General features: G+C 56.2%; 2 protein-coding genes across 2 annotated transcripts; one reads left to right on the plus strand and one right to left on the minus strand.

Moving 5' to 3' along the window:
* The first annotated feature begins 1,210 nt into the window (after positions 1 to 1,210).
* Positions 1,211 to 4,744, plus strand: LOC126282463 (collagen alpha-1(I) chain-like). Its single transcript, XM_049982120.1, has 2 exons — positions 1,211 to 1,626; positions 1,846 to 4,744. Exons 1-2 carry the CDS (start codon positions 1,211 to 1,213, stop codon positions 4,742 to 4,744), a joined length of 3,315 nt encoding a protein of 1,104 aa, XP_049838077.1.
* Positions 4,745 to 7,394: 2,650 nt separating this feature from the next.
* On the minus strand, positions 7,395 to 12,008 carry LOC126282464 (translation initiation factor IF-2-like). The gene is made up of 2 exons (XM_049982121.1): positions 11,960 to 12,008; positions 7,395 to 9,169 (listed from the first exon to the last, which is right to left on the minus strand). Exons 1-2 carry the CDS (start codon positions 12,006 to 12,008, stop codon positions 7,395 to 7,397), a joined length of 1,824 nt encoding a protein of 607 aa, XP_049838078.1.
* Between the last annotated feature and the right edge of the window lie 9,578 nt (positions 12,009 to 21,586).

Here is a 21,586-nt window from a genome sequence, read left to right on the forward strand (position 1 = left end):
TTGAGAGTTTTACGAAAAGCACCGAATGTACTATACAAAAATTTAAAGGCGACAAGCACGTAAGACAGAGAAAAATAATAACAAGTTTGTAGTAAATAGGAATAACCGACACAAAAGCGGCGACAGAACAGTACAGATTCGGTGAAAACGACAAGGGAAACGAAATGTTACTGAATCATCATGCGACGGGGCGGGTTAAAATACATGTCTCGACATTCGTAGTACTGTTGATACAAAATGTCCACCTACCTCAGTACGGCTTCCGCTCGACGCCCCTTCACTCTGCAATCGTAGGTACTTACTAGACTGCGAGAAAGCAGCGTTGAAGAAAACGTTGCCTAATACCTAACCAGCAGAGTCGGCGTAACTATAGTGGTGGAAACAGTTCGTGAAATTTCCTGTTTATCAAGTTTTCTGGTGGTAATAAGGTGTATTTGACTGAAATAAGCGTCGTAAAATTTGAAGTCCAGTAATGTTTATTGCTTAATAACACACTTTATGGCTATCAAGTCCACATTTAGTGAGGTACTGTGGTGTGCGTACTGTAAAACTTTTGGTACACACTCCTATCAGATTATTTGACTTGTCACTCTAACGAAGTAGGTGAGTGTCAGCAACATGTCTCGTGGTCCTATCGTGGCGTGTTTATCTTCTGCCATTAAGTCAGACGATAGAAATGCCACTTGCACGCTTAGAGTAGCAGATTGATGGTGACCAACTTTAAACAGAACATGATTAATTTTCACACACATTTGTTACAATAATAAAAATCAGAGATATTATTTAACTTGATACTGGATGCTGTTTACAATTGACAATCTGACATTCCTTTGATCTTGGTACGTTAATCTTATTCTCACATATCTCTGATACTTGAAAAGTGTCTTTACATTTCTCTTCATGGCTATGTACAGGAATATGATAATCGTATTAGGCGCAGCCTGAGACTTGACTGCAGACTAATGCACACTGACTAATGGGAGGTCTGTACACTCGTTATAATACCTCGCACGTTCATGTATCACTGCGCGAGTGTGTTCCGCGAGGAGAAAATGTTCTACATTAGCAGCAATCTCATTGGCTGCGTTACATATTAATACGCAGATCGGCGGAAGCAGAATTTGGTCCGTCACTAAGGCAGCGCCCTCTCGTAGAGCGGAGACGGACGAGCGCTGCGCCTGTGCTGTTGTTCCCAGCAGTTGAGCGCGCAATGCCGATGAGAGCGGACAACGGAGCGCACGTCCGAGCCAGCCGGCTGGGTCGCGCCGAGGCCGGCCGCTGTCCGGTCTGTGGGGCCTGCCCCACTCCCCACAGGAGGGAGCGCGTGCGTCTGAGCCAGCCGGCAGGGTCGCACCGGGGCCGGCCAATGGCCGGTCTGCGGGGCCTGCCCCGCTCCCCACAGGACGACGCGCGCGGGTCTGGGCCAGCCGGCTGGGTCGTGCCGGGGCTGGCCGCTGTCCGGTCTGTGTGGCCTGCCCCGCTCCCCAGAGAACGGTGCGCGCGCTTCCGAGCCGAGCCATCCGACTGGGTCGCGCCGGGCCGGCCGCTGTCCGGTCTGTGGGGCCTGCCCCGCTCCCCACACGACAGAGAGTGCGCGTCTGAGCCAGCCGGCTGGGTCGCGCCGGGGTAGGCCGCTGTCCGGTCTGTGGGGCCTGCCCCGCTCCCCACAGGATGAGCGCGCGTGTCCGAGCCAGGCGGCTGGGTTGCGCTGGGGCTGGCCGCTGGCTGGTCTGTGGGACCTGCCCCGCTCCCCACAGGACGGAGCGCGCGCGTCCGAGCCAGCCGGCTCGGTCGCGCCGGGGTCGGCCGCTGTCCGGTCTGTGGGGCCTGCCCCACTCCCCACAGGACGGAGGGCGCGTGTCCGAGCCAGCCAGCTGGGTCGCGCCGGGGCCGGCCACTTGCCGGTCTGTGGGGCCTGCCCCACTCCCCACAGGACGGAGCGCGCGTGTCCGAGCCAGCCGGCTGGGTCGCGCCGGGGCGGCCACTTGCTGGTCTGTGGGGCCTGCCCCGCTCCCCACAGGACGGAGCGCGCGTGTCCGAGCCAGCCAGCTGGGTCGCGCCGGGGCCGGCCACTTGCCGGTCTGTGGGGCCTGCCCCGCTCCCCACAGGACGGAGCGCGCGCGTCCGAGCCAGCCGGCTGGGTAGCGCCGGGACCGGCCGCTGGCCAGTCTGTGGGGCCTGCCCAGCTCCCCAAGAGACGGAGAGCGCAAATCCGATCCAGCCGGCTGGGTCGCGCTGGGGCCGGCCGCTGTACGGTCTGTGGGGCCTGCCCCGCTCCCCACAGGACGGAGCGCGCGTGTCCGAGCCAGCCGGCTGGGTCGCGCCGGGGCCAAACACTTGCCGGTCTGTGGGGCCTGCCCCGCTCCCCACAGGACGGAGCGCGCGCGTCCGAGCCAGCCGGATGGGTAGCGCCAGGGCCGGCCGCTGGCCAGTCTGTGGGGCCTGCCCCGCTCCCCACAGGACGGAGCGCGCGTCCGAGCCTGCTGTCTGTGTCGCGCGGGGGCTGGCCGCGTGCCGGTCTGTGGGGCCTGCCCCACTCCCTAAAGGACGGAGCGCGCGCGTCCGAGCCAGCCGGCTGGCTTGCGCCGGGGCCGGCCGCTGTCTGGTTTGTGGGGCCTGCCATGCTCCCCACAGGACGGAGTGCGCGCATCCGAGCCAGCTGGCTGTGTCGCGCTGGGGCCGGCCGCTGTCTGGTCTGTGGGGCCTGCCCCGCTACCCACATGACGGAGCGCGCGTGTCCGAGCCAGCCGGCTGGGTCATGCCGGGGCCGGCTGCTGGCCGGTCTGTGGGGCCTACCCCGCTCCCCACAGGACAGAGCGCGCACGTCCGACCCAGCCGGCTGTGTTGCGCCGGGGCCGGCCGCTGTCCGGTCTGTGGGGCCTACCCCGCTCCCCACAAGACACAGCGCGCGCGTCCGAACCAGCCGGCTGGGTCGCGCCGGGGCCGGCCAATTGCCTGTCTGTGGGGCCTGCCCCGCTCCCCACAGGACGGAGTGCGCGCGTCCGAGCCAGCCGGCTGGGTAGCGCCGGGACCGGCCGCTGGCCGGTCTGTGGGGCCTGCCCCGCTCCCCACAGGAGGGAGCACGTGCGTCCGAGCCAGCCGGCAGTGTCGCACCGGGGCCGGCCAATGTACGGTCTGTGGGGCCTGCCCCGCTCCCACAGGACGGAGCGCGCTTGTCCGAGCCAGCCAGCTGGGTCGCGCCGGGGCCAGCCACTTGCCGGTCTGTGGGGCCTGCCCCGCTCCCCACAGGACGGAGCGCGCGTGTCCGAGCCAGCCGGCTGGGTCGCGCCGGGGCCGGCCACTTGCCGGTCTGTGGGGCCTGCCCCGCTCCCCACAGGACGGAGCGCACGTGTCCGAGCCAGCCAGCTGGGTCGCGCCGGGGCCGGCCACTTGCCGGTCTGTGGGGCCTGCCCCGCTCCCCACAGGACGGAGCACGCGCGTCCGAGCTAGCCGGATGGGTAGCGCCGGGGCCGGCCGCTGTCCGGTCTCTGTGGCCTACCCCGCTCCCCACAGGACGGAGCGCGTGCGTCCAAGCCAGCCGGCTGGGTCGTGCCGGGGCCGGCCGCTGTCCGGTCTGTGGGGCCTGCCCTCCTCCCCACAGGACGGAGCGCGCGTGTCCGAGCCAGCCGGCTGGGTCGCGCTGGGACAGGCCGCTTGCCGGTCTGTGGGGCCTGTCCCGCTCCCTACAGGACGGAGCACGCGCGTCCGAGCTTGCCGGCTGGGTTGCGCCTGGGCCGGCCGCAGCCCGGTCTGTGGGGCCTGCCCCGCTCCCCAAGAGACGGAGAGCGCGCGTCCGAGCCAGCCGGCTGGTTTGCGCCGGGGCCGGCCGCTGGCCGGTCTGTGGGACCTGCCCCGCTCCCCACAGGACGGAGCACGCGCGGCCGAGCCAGCCGGCTGGGTTGCGCCGGGGCCGGCCGCTGTGCGATCTGTGGGGCATGCCCCACTCCCCACAGGACGGAGCGCGCGATACCGAGCCGGCCGGCTGGGTCGCGTCGGGGCCGGCCGCTTGCCGGTCTGTGGGGCCTGCCCCGCTCCGTACAGGACGGAGCGCCCGCGTCCGAGCCAGCCGGCTGGGTTGCGCCGGGGCCGGCCGCTGACCGGTCTGTGGGGCCTGCCCCGCTCCCCACAGGATGGAGCGCGTGCGTCCAAGTCAGCCGGCTGGGTGGCACTAGGGCCGGCCGCTGTCCGGTCTGTGGGGCCTGCCCCGCTCCCCAAGAGAGGGAGCAAGCGCGTCCGAGCCAGCCGTGTGTGTCGCGCCGGGGCCGGCCGCTGTCCGGTCTGTGGGGCCTGCCCCTCTCCCCAAGACACGAAGCACACGTGTCCGAGCCAGCCGGCTGGGTCGCGCCAGTGCCGGCAGCTGTCCGGTCTTTGGTTCCTGCCCGCCCCCCACAGGACGGCGCGCGCGCGTCCGAGCCAGCCGGATGGGTTGCGCCGGGTCCGGCTGCTGCCCGGTCTGTGGGGCCTGCCCCGCTCCCCACAGGACGGAGCGCGCGCGTCCGAGCCAGCCGGCTGGGTAGCGCCGGGGCCGGCCATTTGCCAGTCTGTGGGGCCTGCCCCGCTCTCCACAGGACGGAGCACGCGTCCGAGCCAGCTGGCTGTGTCGCGCTGGGGCCGGCCGCTGGCCGGTCTGTGGGGCCTGCCCCGCTCCCCACAGGTCGGAGCGCACGTGTCCAAGCCAGCCGACTGGGTCGCGCCGGGGCCGGCCACTTGCCGGTCAGTGGGGCCTGTCCCGCTCCCCACATGACGGAGCGTGCGTGTCCGAGCCAGCCGGCTGGGTCGCGCCGGGGCCGGCCACTTGCCGGTCTGTGGGGCCTGCCCCGCTCCCCAAGAGACGGAGAGCGCGCGTCCGAGTCAGCCGGCTGGGTCGCGCTGGGGCAGGCCGCGTGCCGGTCTGTGGGGCCTGCCCCACTCCCTACAGGACGGAGCGCGCGCGTCCGAGCCAGCCGGCTGGGTTGCGCCGGGGCCGGCCGCTGTCTGGTTTGTGGGGCCTGCCACGCTCCCCACAGGACGGAGTGCGCGCATCCGAGCCAGCTGGCTGTGTCGCGCTGGGGCCGGCCGCTGTCTGGTCTGTGGGGCCTGCCCCTCTCCCCACATGACGGAGCGCGCATGTCCGAGCCAGCCGGCTGGGTCGCGCCGGGGCCGGCCACTGGCCGGTCTGTGGGGCCTGCCCCGCTCCCCACAGGACAGAGCGCGCACGTCCGACTCAGCCGGCTGTGTTGCGCCGGGGCCGGCCGCTGTCCGGTCTGTGGGGCCTACCCCACTCCCTACAAGACACAGCGCGCGCGTCCGAGCCAGCCGGCTGGGTCGCGCTGGGGCCGGCCGCTGTCTGGTCTGTGGGGCCTGCCCCGCTCCCCACAGGACGGAGCGCGCATGTCCGAGCCAGCCGGCTGGGTCGCGCCGGGGCCGGCCAATTGCCTGTCTGTGGGGCCTGCCCCGCTCCCCACAGGACGGAGTGCGCGCGTCCGAGCCAGCCGGCTGGGTAGCGCCGGGGCCGGCCGCTGGCCAGTCTGTGGGGCCTGCCCCGCTCCCCACAGGACGGAGCGCGCGTCCGAGCCTGCTGTCTGTGTCGCGCTGGGGCTGGCCGCAGACCGGTCTGTGGGCCCTGCCCCACTCCCCAAGAGACGGAGAGCGCGCGTCCGAGCCAGCCGGCTGGGTCCTGCTGGGGCAGGCCGCTGTCCGGTCTGTGGGGCCTGCCATGCTCCCCACAGAACGGAGCGCGCGTGTCCGAGTCAGCCGGCTGGGTCGCGCTGGGGCCGGCCGCTGTCCGGTCTGTGGGGCCTGCCCCGCTCCCCTCAAGACGGAGCGCGCGCGTCCGAGCCAGCCGGCTGGGTAGCGCCGGGGCCGGCCGCTGTCCGGTCTCTGTGGCCTACACCCCGCTCCCCACAGGACGGAGCGCGTGCGTCCAAGCCAGCCGGCTGGGTCGTGCCGAAGCCGGCCACTGTCCGGTCTGTGGGGCCTGCCCTGCTCCCCACAGGACGGAGCGCGCGTGTCCGAGCCAGCCGGCTGGGTCGCGCTGGGGCAGGCTGCTTGACGGTCTGTGGGGCCTGTCCCGCTCCCTACAGGACGGAGCACGCGCGTCCGAGCCTGCCGGCTGGGTCGCGCCGGTGCCTGCCACTGGCCGGTCTGTGGGGCCTGCCCCGCTCCCCACAGGACGGAGCGCGCGCGTCCGAGCCAGCCGGCTGGTTTGCGCCGGGGCCGGCCGCTGGCCGGTCTGTGGGACCTGCCCCGCTCCCCACAGGACGGAGCACGCGCGGCCGAGCCAGCAGGCTGGGACGCGCCGGGGCTGGCCGCTGGCCGGTCTTTGGGGCCTGCCCCGCTCCCTACAGGATGGAGCGTGCGCGTCTGAGCCAGCCGGCTGGGTCGCGCCGCGGCCGGCTGTATGCCGGTCTGTGGTTCCTGCCCTGCTCCCCACAAGACGGAGCGCGCGCGTCCGAGCCAGCCGGCTGGGTCGCGCCGTTGCCGGCTGCTGTGCGATCTGTGGGGCATGCCCCACTCCCCACAGGACGGAGCGCGCGTTACCGAGCCGGCCGGCTGGGTCACGTCGGGGCCGGCCGCTTGCCGGTCTGTGGGGCCTGCCCCGCTCCCTACAGGACGGAGAGCCCGCGTCCGAGCCAGCCGGCTGGGTTGCGCCGGGGCCGGCCGCTGTCCGGTCTGTGGGGCCTGCCCCGCTCCCCACAGGATGGAGCGCGTGCGTCCGAGTCAGCCGGCTGGGTGGCACTGGGGCCGGCCGCTGTCCGGTCTGTGGGGCCTGCCCCGCTCCCCAAGAGAGGGAGCAAGCGCGTCCGAGCCACCCGTGTGTGTCGCGCCGGGGCCGGCCGCTGTCCGGTCTGTGGGGCCTGCCCCTCTACCCAAGACACGAAGCACACGTGTCCGAGCCAGCCGGCTGGGTAGCGCCAGTGCCGGCAGCTGTCCGGTCTGTGGTTCCTGCCCGCCCCCCACAGGACGGAGCGCGCGCGTCTGAGCCAACCGGCTGGGTTGCGCCGGGGCCGGCTGCTGCCCGGTCTGTGGGGCCTGCCCCGCTCCCCACAGGACGGAGCGCGCGCGTCCGAGCCAGCCGGCTGGGTAGCGCCGGGGCCGGCTGCTGGCCGGTTTGTGGGGCCTGCCCCGCTCCCCACAGGACAGAGCGCGCGCGTCCGAGCCAGCCGGCTGGTTAGCGCCGAGGCCGGCCATTTGCCAGTCTGTGGGGCCAGCCCCGCTCCCCACAGGACGGAGCACGCGTCCGATTCAGCTGGCTGTGTCGCGCTGGGGCCGGCCGCTGGCCGGTCTGTGCGGCCTGCCCCGCTCCCCACAGGTCGGAGCGCACGTGTCCAAGCCAGCCGACTGGGTCGCGCTGGGGCCGGCCACTTGCCGGTCAGTGGGGCCTGCCCCGCTCCCCACATGACGGAGCGCGCGCGTCAGAGCCAGCCGGCTGGGTAGCGCAGGGGCCGGCCATTTGCCAGTCTGTGGGGCCTGCCCCGCTCCCCACAGGACGGAGCACGCGTCCGAGCCAGCTGGCTGTGTCGCGCTGGGGCCAGCCGCTGGCCGGTCTGTGGGACCTTCCCCGCTCCCCACAGGACGGAGCGCGCGCGGCCGAGCCAGCCGGCTGGGTCGCGCCGGGGCCAGCCGCTGGCCGGTCTGTGGGGCCTGCCCTGCTCCCCGCAGGTCGGAGCGTACGTGTCCGTGCCAGCCGACTGGGTCGCGCCGGGGCCGGCCGCTTGCCGGTCTGTGGGGCCTGCCCCACTCCCCACAGGACGGAGCGCGCGCGTCCGAGACAGCCGGCTGGGTAGCGCCGGGGCCGGCCATTTGCCAGTCTGTGGGGCCTGCCCCGCTCCCCACAGGACGGAGCACGCGTCCGAGAAGGCTGGCTGTGTCGCGCTGGGGCCGGCCGCTGGCCGGTCTGTGGGGCCTGCCCCGCTCCCCACAGGACGGAGCGCGCGCGTCCGAGCCAGCCGGCTGGTTTGCGCCGGGGCCGGCCGCTGGCTTGTCTGTGGGACCTGCCCCGCTCCCCACAGGACGGAGCACGCGCGGCCGAGCCAGCAGGCTGGGTCGCGCCGGGGCTGGCCGCTGGCCGGTCTTTGGGGCCTGCCCCGCTCCCTACAGGATGGAGCGTGCGCGTCCGAGCCAGCCGGCTGGGTCGCGCCGCGGCCGGCCGTTGGTCGGTCTGTGGGGCCTGCCCCGCTCCCCACAAGACGGAGCGCGCGCGTCCGAGCCAGCCGGCTGGGTTGCGTCGGGGCCGGCTGCTGGCCGGTCTGTAGGGCCTGCCCCGCTCCCCACAGGACGGAGCGCGCGCGTCCGAGCCAGCCGGCTGGGTTGCGTCGGGGCCGGCTGCTGGCCGGTCTGTAGGGCCTGCCCCGCTCCCCACAGGACGGAGCGCGCGCGTCCAGGCCAGCCGGCTGGGTAGCGCCGGGGCCGGCCATTTGCCAGTCTGTGGGGCCAGCCCCGCTCCCCACAGGACGGAGCACGCGTCTGAGCCAGCCGGCTGGGTAGCGCCGGGGCCGGCCATTTGCCAGTCTGTGGGGCCTGCCCCGCTCCCCACAGGACGGAGCACGCGTCCGAGCCAGCTGGCTGTGTCGCGCTGGGGCCGGCCGCTGGCCGGCCTGTGGGACCTTCCCCGCTCCCCACAGGACGGAGCGCGCGCGGCCGAGCCAGCCGGCTGGGTCGCACCGGGGCCAGCCGCTGGCCGGTCTGTGGGGACCTGCCCCGCTCCCCGCAGGTCGGAGGCCACGTGTCCGTGCCAGCCGACTGGGTCGCGCCGGGGCCGGCCATTTGCCAGTCTGTGGGGCCTGCCCCGCTCCCCACAGGACGGAGCACGCGTCCGAGCCAGCTGGCTGTGTCGCACTGGGGCCGGCCACTGGCCGGTCTGTGGGACCTTCCCCGCTCCCCACAGGACGGAGCACGCGTCCGAGCCAGCTGGCTGTGTCGCGCTGGGGCCGGCCGCTGGCCGGTCTGTGGGACCTTCCCCGCTCCCCACAGGACGGAGCTTGCGCGGCCAAGCCAGCCGGCTGGGTCGCGTCGGGGCCGGCCGCTTGCCGGTCTGTGGGGCCTGCCCCGCTCCCCACAGGACGGAGCGCGCGCGTCTGAGCTAGCCAGCTGGGTCGCGCCGGGGCCGGCGGCTGGCCGGTCTGTGGGGCCTGCACCGCTCCCCACAGGATGGATACTCGGCGACGACCCCTTGCAATGGCAACGGATTCTGACAGGCAAGATAACGGGGACAGGACCACGACAAGTGATATGCGAATGCAGAGCGGAGGACACCGTACGTAAAATCCCTGTGACGAGAGACATCAGCTAACACAGAACGATCGGCAACAATGGGAACTGAGACGTGAAATACAACACATGATTCTGCAAAGTCAGGAAGTATACGACAACCGAAGCAGCTCAGTTCCTCCTTCACAGCCTGAAGAACAAGTAGACGACGCGGAACAATTTGCTCCACCAGAAGAAGACGACGAAATGGAGGGAGTCTCCTCTGAAGAAGTTTGGACCGTGCAGCCCACCGACGGAGAGGGCGATTTTAAACTAGTTCGCCAAAGAAAACGACTCAACGCTTCTCCTAAGCAAAACAACTCTCCGAAGCGACAACGTCCAGATGAACTGTAAACTTCCAACCGTTATGCGGCTATTGCGACGGAAGACACTACTGATGCTCCAGAACGTATGGACCAGACGAGTGACGTCAGCCTCGAAGCAGATCAAGAGGGGACAGATGACTCAAAATGGTTCAAATGGCTCTGAGCACCATGAGACTTAACTTCTATGGTCATCAGTCCCCTATAACTTAGAACTACTTAAACCTAACTAACCTAAGGACATCACACAACACTCATTCATTACGAGGCAGAGAAAATCCCTGACCCTGCCGGGAATTGAACCCGGGAACCCAGGCGCGGGAAGCGAGAACGCTACCGCACGACCACGAGCTGCGGACAGGGGACAGATGGCTCTGGCTGGAACTTACTACGCAAGTCCCGCCCGTTACTATTTACCATACCGTGAACTACATGGAACTCGACAAGGTGCTGAAAGCCAATATTGACGGCAGTCTTAAGGCCATCTACCGACGAGAAGGGGCTCAAATATCACTTTGACTGCTATGAAGATCAACGGCGGGCCATCAATTTCTTTGTGTCGAATGACATCCACTTTTGTACACATCAGGCCGCAGAGGACAAGGACCTCAAAGTGGTTGTCAAACGTCTACCTGCCGAAGTTACGGAGGAAGAACTGAAAGACACACTGATAGAGAAGGGTTTCCCTACGTCCAGCAGTTTAAAAATCTAGACGACAACACGAAGGAATTACGACCTCAAGATGCTTACTGTGTCACGTTGCCAGCCCAAAAGGAAAACTACAAGACTTACGACATCAGATACCTTATATATTCTAAAGTCGTTATTGAAACCTACGACAGACAAGAAGGACCTGTTCAATGGCACCACTGCCAGCGATTCGAACATATCGCTAATTATTGCAGCTTGCCTGCTCGCTGCGTTCGATGTGGAGGGCAACACCGATCTTCAGCATGTACTCATCCCAGAGGGGCTCCACCGAAATGTGCGATCTGTGAAAAGGACCATCCTGCCACATGGCGTGGCTGCCAGAAGTACCAGGAACTTCTCAGGGAATACAGACAATGGTCTTCCCCACAGCTCTCTCAACGGAGGACTCGTGCAATACAGAACTCCGACACGGCAGCCAGAAACACAGCCTCCTCCTGAAGCACTTCCACCTCGACAGCACCGCCAGCATTATTCATACGCCCACGCATCACCACCCCGACCGGAACCGGAAACCTACGTCTCACCAGCTCATTTGATGGAATCTATAGCTCCAGCGCTCTCTGTTGTCCCGTAACTTCTCACCGCCGTGCAGCAACAACTAGTGGGGATACTTTTTTTTAATCGGAAGTGTATTGATGGCCTTCAGAACACCTTAAGATGGATCGCCCTGGGACCACGAGAAACCTGAAAATCTGTATATGGACCGCCAACGGAATGAAACACAAGAAAACAGAATTCTCTGAATTTTTAGAACGTCGTGAAATCGATATCGCACTTGTATCGGAGACGCACCTTCATGATTAATAAAATTCTTTTCCGGGCTATTATGCCGTGGTCTGATGGATTTCGCATTGTAACCCAACGTTTCGTCCCCATCTGCGGAGGACTTCTTCAAGGGGGTTCGTGGCTTCTGTTAACTTCCGAAACACACACTGTCTCACTACTTGCTGCAGTCAGTAGTGAGACAGTGTGTGTTTCGGAAGTTAACAGAAGCCACAAACCCTCTTGAAGATGTCCTCCGCAGTTGGGGACGAAACGTTGGGTTACAATGCGAAATCCATCAGACCACGGCATAATAGCCGGGAAAAGAATTTTATTAATCATGACAGTTCCGGCCGTGAAAGTTTACATTTTACAATTAGACGCACCTTCGTCCAACAACTGAGCTCAGATTTCGTAACATGTACGTCTATAGAAGGGACAGACAAGGCCAACGAGGTGGCGGGACCGCAGTTCTGCTTAAAAGGGAACTGCGGCACCATCATGAAACACTACCACACCTCCAACATCTGGAGGCAACAGCAGTAACGGTTCGACCGGCGGCAGGCAACATCACTTTCATTGCGGCGAACAACAGCCCCGGTAAAAACTTGGTGCCAGACGACCTACGAAGTATCTTCACCAATTTTGACAAAATCTTCCTAGTATGTGACCTTAACAGCAAGCACGTCGCGTGGAAATCCCGGCGTACGAACCCTCGTGGACGAACTTTGATTGCCATGGAAGAAGAACTGGGCATCACAGTCCATGGCCCACGAGAGCCCACACGGATTCCTTACGTCGATCGGCAAGAAGCAGATGTCCTAGATATTGCTATCATCAAAAATATTGAGACGAACCTCCAGCTCCCCACCGTCGACGATCTTTCGTCTGACCACCGACCTGTTATCAGCATAGTGGAAAACGCAACGGCCAACCTTCCGCCCCCAACCTCACAAAATCTGAACTGGGGTCAATTTCGGCCATATCTTGACAAAATTATCTGCCCGACGCAGGACGTTTCAACACCGGAAGCCATCGACATCGCGGTACAAACTTTGATGCAGAAGATAAAGGTAGCCAAACGGAGGGCAACTACTCACACGGTCTACCCTGTAGTAGCTTTCGACGAGTTCCCGCCTCTACTGCAAGAACTGAAGACACAGAGAAACAGGAGCAGGCGATGTTGGCTCCGCTATAGAAACCTGATCGATCGACGAGAAACACACGTAACATGAGAACTGCACAGGAGAGTGGCCGAGTGGCGACAGCAGGTCTGGGAAGATAATATGGATGAATTCTTACTTCGAACCAAGAACAAATGGCAGGTAGTCAAGAATATACGACACCAGCGGCCACCTAAACGAGCCGTCAGAGGACCAGATGGCCTCCTCTATGACTAACTCGCCCAGGTGGAGCTGTATGCTACGACTTACCAAGAACAGATGTCTACACCAGCGACCCCCGTGAACGACGTCCGCCTGCAAAAACAGGAAGCCGTCGTTACAGACGAATGGACTGCTTTTCGTACTGCGCCTGTGCAGAGCCGCCCACAACTCACCACACCAGCAGAGATCCGTAAAATTATCCGGAAGACTCGGAATAATGCGCCGGACAACGACTCCATAAGCAACACCGATTTGAAACAGTTGCCCAGGAAGCCAACTGTGCTCCTCACCCGAATTCTCGACAGCTGTCTTCTGCAGGGATGTTTTCCTACGGCGTGGAAGACGGCTCCAGTAATTCCAATACCCAAGCCAGGTAAAGACCCAGCGGAACCCAACAGTTACCGACCAATTAGACTCTTGCCGACCCTTGGCAAGGTGCTCGAGAGAGTGCTGTTGAAGAGGCTTCATGATACGCTTACAGCGCATGATGTTATACGATCCGAACAATTCGGTTTCAAGGACAAGTTATCTGCCGAACTTCAACTTCTACGGATCACCGAACGGATACAGGAAGGATACAACAAGCAGCACTTCACGATTGGTGTCTTCTTTGACATCGAAAAAGCTTACGATAAGGTGTGGCGGCCCAACCTTATCGTCAAACTGCATCGCACTACCCCAATAGCGGATTGTTACATTAGACTCATAGACAGCTTTCTGCAGGACAGGAAACTGTATGTCCGAGTCGACGATAAAAACTCCGAAATGAAACTGATCTCCGCAGGAATTCCGCAGGGCTCTGTCATTTCGCCTCTGCATTTCAACTTATATATAAATGACATCCCAACAGTCCCCCTTGTTAAGGCGAGTTTTTATGCGGACGATATGGCCTTTCTGACAACTGGACGACACTTGGCCAGTTAATCGCTAGGATGCAACGGCAACTTGCTGTATTGGAACGCTGGGCGCTCCAAAATAAGATAACGATCAACACGACGAAGACGGCAGCCGTTCTGTTCACACGGAGAAAACCAGTTCTGAACGACAGACTCCAAATAGCTGACCAATTTATCCCATGGTCGACGGGAGTGAAGTATCTCGGTGTCTACCTCGACAAAAAATTACTCTTTACGCAGCATATTGACGACAAGAAGACGGCAACCCAGAAGATGGTCAGGTCATTGATTCCGTTCCTGTAGAGTAAGGATCTCAACCCTAAGACTAAACTCCAACTGTATAAGGAAACGGTGAAACCCACAATGTTGTATGGCTCCACCTCGTGGGGAACTACGTGCGTCTCCAACTACAACAAACTCCAAGCGCTGCAAAACATTTGCTAACGATGGACCACAGGAGCTCCATGGTGGACAAGAAACGTTGACATCCGCACCGCACCGCACTCCACGAGACCACTATACAAGAGAAGGTCCGTGACAAGGCTCTACGAGTTTTTGACAAAATCGATGCCGTTAGGGACGAAGTTCGACAATTAGAATCGGTAGGAACGGTAAACCCTGCAAGATGGCACAAGTATCGAGTACCGAAGTCAATAACGTTTCACCCCGCATAGGCAATCTGTCATAACACGAGGAAGCAGTCACACAAAACAGCCTTGACACATTTCACCCTCCACAGGAGATAGACATTACCAAAGACAGTAGGCTATAGGACCCATTGTGTGCCCAAGTCTAACTGCATGCGTAATATATAAAGTGTTTTCCTTTTATTCTTACATCCCATCCTAGAAGAATAAGTCATCAAGGATGATATTTTCAGTCCACACTACACATACATTAAAAAAAAATGTTCTTAGCGGGGCGCGCTCTAGTGGGAAAGTTGTGTACGCGCTGACTATGCGAAACTATGTACACAAACAGGTACTATTCTATCACTCTCATTTCCCAGTCAAACAACAAATTAGACACGCAAGGCAGCTAGAAATCTACACAAGTCCGACCCGTTCATGTTTGCGATCTCACAGTCTCGGATTCACCACTATTTGCGAGTTCTACATTTGGTCTCATTCAGTTGTCTTACGTAAAAGACGTGCTCGCCAAATACTCCGTAAATGAATACAAAATATGCCACGCGGAATTTTCAATACGGCCGAAAGTTCACATGCTAGTAACTTTCTAACAAAACAATCCAGAAACTTCAAACTTTCATCAAAATTTTCGTAACTGCGACAGCTTTAGTCACGACTCGTATTAAACGCGAGAACTTAATGTTTCTTCATTTTACACATAATGAGCACCGTGGCACTTACCATGGCCTTTCGCGTCCGACAGCTTGCGATCCACTCTCTAGATGCTACTCCACTCTCACCATATCTGAGCTTCTGCTCGCGGGAACGGCTTTGTTCTGATGGGCTAATGAGTCTGACTGACCAATCAGAATGATCCTTCGAGATCATTCTATGGCTAAAACTTGGCTAAGCCAATCACTCTTCAGAAAGTAATTTGCGTCATTCTAAAATGCAAATATTAATATAATGTTTAATAAAAAGATGGAAAAGAAAAATAATCTTGAAATTAATTTAGAAACCGATTACACTTGAAACTGATATTCTGGCTGTCTTCTTAGAAAAGCAATAACACCTTGACATACGTCATCAGCAATATGGGTACAATACAGCTTTCCCACGATCCGATTGCGTAATGTTTTACAGAAAGTAATATCAAATTTTACGTATGTCCCACATACACTCTCTCATTCATTCCCACTTACTCACACAACAACATAATAAACAAATATTAATTTTTCATGATTTTTATACTACAAAATGCAAAGTAATTAAAGTTTTTGAAAAGAGAAAATCCCATTAAATAATTTTATATCCTGAAAATTCTGGTAATGATTTCAAATGATAACAAAATACCAAATATTATTATTCCTAACGAAGTTTTGTACAGTGAGTGACGGTTTTATGGCTTTTAAGAAATTTTTTATATCTCCGCAACTATAACAGATAAATAGATGAAATTTTGGCGAGATCTTCTACTGAATAACAAAAAGTAGTATATCATGTTTGAAACCAATTGGATAATATTTGCTATAGTTTATTTATATTCGTGGGGGTATGAATATACTTTCGTAGCCCGTTCTGACGCTGGCTCGTAGCGACAGGTGTGCTATGAGTCATCGCTAAGACGCTATTCTGCAGCCTCCATTAAGCCACCGGACCCACGTCTGCGTATCTTACTGAAATAACAGTTATCCCGTAATAATAAGCTACGTTACGGTCGGAAGGAGAGAAGAGATTTGCAACAGCGCGGGGAACACCACAGTTAAATTTGAAGCACGGACCACCATTCTGGTACAACGAGCGTCAATAATAAAACGGACTGCCCAGTAATTAATTTTACCACCCGTCAAACGACTTTGCTTCAGTGGGTACACCGGTTCCCGTCAGATCACCGAAGTTAAGCGCTGTCGGGCGTGGCCAGCAGTTGGATGGGTGACTATCAGGGTCGCCATGCGTGGTTGCCATTTTTCGGGGTATTGGTAACATCTTAAATTATGCGAGAAATCCATAATTGGAATGAGAACAGTTTTTCCCATAGTGAATAAACGAAACTTATTGTGTCAGGATAAAATGAGGATATATATTGACTGTTCAGAAGTTAGTACTACATGCATGAAAATGCTACAAATCATTTTGAATCACAGGATGCAGATACAGCCCTCGTATTTCCGCCGGTTGAATTTGTGCGAATTCCACACTGTTTAACTGAGTCCTCCAGCAGTGACGACAGCAACTACCAGCAACTGAACAATTGTTCCAATGAAATACTATGGGACTTGCATGATGTTAACCGATGGCAAACATTAAAAGTGTATTTACAACATATCCGTCGGCAATGCCTTAAAAGTGATAAATCACAATAATATTTTAGTTACACTACTGGCCATTAAAATTGCTACACCAAGACGAAATGCAGATGATAAACGGATATTCATTGGACAAATATAGTATACTAGAACTGACATGTAATTTCATTTACACTCTATTTGGGTGCATAGATCCTGAGAAACCAATACTCGCAACAACCACCTCTGGCCGTAATAACAGCCTTGTTACGGCTAGGCGCTGAGTCAAACAGAACTTGGATGACGTGTAAAGGTACAGCTACCCGTGCAGCTTCAACACGATACCACAGTTCATCAAGAGTAGTGACTGCCGTATTGTGACGAGCCAGTTGCTCGGCCACCATTGATCAGACTTTTCAATTGGTCAGAGATCTGGAGAATGTGCTGGCCAGGGCAGCAGTCGAACATTTTCTGTATCCAGAAAGGCCCGTACAGGACCCGCAACATGCGGTCGTGCATTATTCTGCTGAGATGTAGGGTTTCACAGGGATCGAATGAATGGCAGAGCCACGGGTCGTAACACATCTGAAATGTAACTTCCACTGTTCAAATTGCCGTCAATGCGCACAGGCGGTGACCGAGACGTGTAACCACTGGCACCCCATACCATCACGCCGGGTGATACGCCAGTATGGCGATGACGAATACCCGCTTCCAATGTGCGTTCACCGCGATGTCACCAAACACGAATGTGACCATCATGATGCTGTTAACAAAACCCGGATTCATCCGAATAAATGACGTTTTGCCATTCGTGCAACCAGGTTCGTTGTTGAGTACACCATCGCAGGCGCTCCTGTCTGTGATGCAGCTTCAAGGGTAACCGCAGGCATGGTCTCTTAGCTGATAGTCCATGCTGCTGCAATTGTCGAACTGTTCGTGCATATGGTTGTTGTCTTGCAAACGTCTTCATCTGTTGACTCAGGGATCGAGACGTGGCTGCACGATCCAGTACAGTCATGCGGATAAGATGCCTGTCATCTCGACTGATAGTGATACGAGGCCGTTGAGATCCAGCACGGCGTTTCGTATTACCCTCCCGAACCCACCGATTCCATATTCCGCTAACAGTCATTGGATCTCGACCAACTCGAACAGCAATGTCGAGATACGATAAACCGCTATCGCAATAGGCTACAATACTACCTTTATCAAAGTCGGAAACGTGATGGTACGCATTTCTCCTCTTTAGAAGAGAGGCACTTTCGTCATGTCAGCACGTTGTAGGTGTCGCCACCGGCGCCAACCTTTTGTGAATGCTCTGAAAAAATAATCATGTGCATATCACGGCATCTTCTTCGCGTCGGTTAAATTTCTCGTCTGGAGCACGTCTTCTTCGTGGTGTAGCAATTTTAATGGCCAGTAGTGCAGATGTGTAGTGTTTAGTGTGAGTTTGTTCACAAATTAAGTGTATATGCCATGGTACAATTATTTTGTAAATATAATGTGTTATTCAAGAGACATGAACTTCTCGATTTTGGTGACTCAAAACATTTGTTCCTTCATTAATAATGAAATTATCTTTAGTGAGGGTAATCGGCGTAAATTCTGAGACGCGAATGTGGGGAGAGACTACTGTACGAGCAGTACAGGTTGTTTGAAAAAGAATCTATGTATTTCGCATGCATATTTTTAGTAAACTGTAAGACAAAAACTACGAAACTTGGGTCACATTCACGAATCTCTCAAGTTTAGATTACATATCTTCAATACGTCCCCCAACATCGATACGAAAAATCTTACATAGATGCTCGAAATCCTCCCATACTCGGATAAGCACTGATGTTATGGCAGTACGGATCCGGTGTTTCAAACCTTGTAGGTTCTGTGGTAGTGTTGGTGTGCAAACGTTGTCCTTAACGAGACGCCTCATGAACAAGTGAGGGAGTGTCAAATCCGGTGATCGTGGAAGCCACTGAGAAGGTCTAAGTAGCCACCTGTTTGACGAGCACTAAAACGGCTCGGTAGAGTTTCATTCTGACATTCACGTATTTGACGACTCCAGTGAGTGAGTGACCTGTCTTGTTGAAAAATGAGTTGTCCTCGTTCGGTTCAGGAAACAATCAGTTTTGTAACAATAGCAATTTCTGCTGACCATTAACGATGTTTCCATCAAAGAAGAATGGGCCGTAAACAGACGAGTGAGATATTGCACAAAACACATTGACTGCTGGTTAAGACATTTGCCGAAATCTTGTGCACGACACTTACCACATCAGACCTGTTCGTCAAGACAGCTGACGGTAAAAGCCAGGTCAGGCGCACTTCTATTGGTCATTGTTTCGTAATTAATGAAGGAACAAATTTTCAGAAACATTGTTGCATACTGGGCGAAAGACAAAAATATCTGTTTTCTTCAACTAGTGAAGTCTTTATGCTCCACCATCAGGAGGAGCTCTATGAAATAACGTAACAGTATAAGATTACAATTAACAAAATATAACGTGCGGTTATGTCGTGGGCGGAAGGATTGTAACGGTAACACCGGTCGCCATTAAACGGCAATCGATGCTAAAGCTATACCTCTGCTAGGAATTTTTGAAAGTTGTGGCCGTGAGTTAACCTAATGGAAACAGAGCAATCGAACTGGGATTCGTTTCCGAAACACACCACCAGAGTATAATCATTAGTAAACGGTGGGTCAGGAAAAGGTGCTCTTGTGTCAAGCAAAGTGATAAAGCAGATACCTTCCTTGATACACACACTAAACCATTTCCTTATATCTGCTCATACTACAACACAGTAACCTAGCATTGCAAATAAATGTGTTACTAACAAACAAATGGCCAATGAAATACTGAACAGTAGCATATGCCTTTCAACAAAACGTACCTTAAATGAACTAGGTGCAACAGTTTATAAAACCATATACCTACACACGTGAAACTAGCAATACTGAACAGGGAAAAGCTTGAAATGATTCTGAAATTAAACCAGGAGGTCTGCTAATTATCATAATCTACCGTTTCATTGCTTAGTACACGGTCTCTGTGCCTGTGCATTAACTAACTCGCATTAGAATAGATCACACAGTAAATAGTTCTTTCTTAAACTCGGTTTCGCGCAACTAAACAGAATGCAAATCTAACTACACTGGCTGTGAAGGAGCCTTTGGCTTGCTTCATTAACTGACTAGCCTAGAACATGAGGACGGTTGAACTTTCACCGTTTCAAGAACCATGCTCATTAACAAAACTACACCAGTATGAATGAGAAATGGCAAGTATTCTTATCACTAATTATTAATTAAATAAAGCACAACAAACTATAACTCTTTAAATAACAAATGTGTTTTCATAAGCAAATGATAACACAACATTACATTCAAGTTCAACCACTTTCTCATAGTAAATTAGACCACTCGGGATTAAATTCACTAGGACAGGATTCCTGTCCAGGTTTGTGATTTGGGATAATCACGGTTATAAGATAGAGTTTTTGGAAACGCCATGATTATTATTAAAATCAACCAAATTTCACAAATACCTGGTCCATTTACAGAGCGACAAATATAAACAATTTGGTGGATGGCTGGTGGCGCAGTTTGAAAGGGCTACAAACCTGGAGGCGATGCAGTCGTAGCAATACCGTTGGCCTCGCCATTTTGCACATCTTCTTGGCGTCGGAACCATATTTATAGGGCCAAAACCCATACCTTGACCGAGCGAGGTGGCGCAGTGGCTAGCGCACTGGACTTGCATTCGGGAGGACGACGGTTCAACCCCATGGCCGGCCATCCTGATTTAGGTTTCCCGCGATTTCCATAAATCGCTCCAGACAAATGTCAGAATGCTTTCTTTGAAAGGGCACGGCCGACATCCTTCACCGTCCTTCCCTAATCCGATGAGACCGATGACCTCGCTGTCTGGTCTCCTCCACAAACAACCCCCAACCCATGACATGATAATGCTATCATAAAATATACCATCTGAAGCCAATAAATGCTGCCCTCAAGTTCTTCTGGCCTCAAAACGTCAGGAAAATGAGCCATAATGATCCGCTGCTGCTTGTGAGGTGTTAACCACAGCACTGCTGAGCCTAGACTCCTTACCCGTTACAAAGGATGAGTTGCCACTTGCACGACAACCTCCCCTTTTCCATTCCGCCAGGCTAATTCTGTAGCTGCGGGGCTTCCCCACATCTTTTACATTCAGTCCTATGTTCCCTAACTATGAACCAAGTCTTACACAGTATATTATATAACCATCATTCCAGTAGCTATTTAAACTCACAAGCACATTTTAAACAACATCGTTCAAAAGGTTCACAAAACTGAAACATGTATACATAGTCAAAGAATTTCCATGACAGATACAACATTCTATATAAGCAATACTACAAATTAACATCGAAATATCGATACAGATACGAAATAGGTCAAAAATAAGTGATACAGGATTTCAAATAAAAATCCAACGTTTCGTCCCCACCTGCGAAGGACGTTTTGCAAGGGGGATCGTAGCTGCTTTGAGTGTCCGATTCACACATGTGTCGCTACTGACTACAGCAAAATTCCGTTTACACGTGCTCCCGCGCAGTGGCGAACCGTCACATGCTTTGAATAGCCGCGCGAAATTGGCCTCTGTCACTTGCCTTCGTCTGCTGCTGCCATCACACCATTGTAGAAGACTCGTACATGTCTTCAGCACCATTCATTTCACGCCCTCTTCCTTTCTATTGAAATTTTTCGCGTGTTTAACAAACTCTATGGCTTCCCTGTACAGGATACCATGCAATACCATACCACACCATGAATACCTTAAAGGCTATGCAGAGTGGCCGTAGAGATTGTTAAACACCTCAGGAATTTCAGTAGCAAGGAAGAGGGCGTGAAAATGAATGACATATGGATCCCGGTGCTGAGAAGATGTGTGGCATATGATGTCACACGTAAACTGAATTTTGCTGTAATCAGCAGAGTGCCAGGGTTGAATCGGGCGTTCAAAGAAGCTACGATACGCCTTGAAAATGTACTACACAGGTGAGGAAGAAACGTTGGGTTTTATTGTCATATCCGTCCACCACGGCATAATAGCCCGGAATATTTTATAAATTGTAACATCTGTGGCCATTACGCAGATTTCTCCATACGATTCTTCGACTTACAACACTCGCATGACTTTAGTCGATATGGTTTTTTTCTGACTTCAGTATCGTATACTTCGCAAAGGAAGCATCTAGGAAAATATTTTTGACAACTTTTCCCCAGTACTTTCATTGCTTTAGACTGCATAGTAGTGTATGCCATCGTAGATGCCTGTTTTTATTTCTTACTACCTTCTAGCCGGCCAGAGTGGCCGAGCGGTT

Source organism: Schistocerca gregaria, chromosome 7 (assembly GCF_023897955.1).
Source record: "Schistocerca gregaria isolate iqSchGreg1 chromosome 7, iqSchGreg1.2, whole genome shotgun sequence".
NCBI classification, from domain to species: domain Eukaryota; kingdom Metazoa; phylum Arthropoda; class Insecta; order Orthoptera; family Acrididae; genus Schistocerca; species Schistocerca gregaria.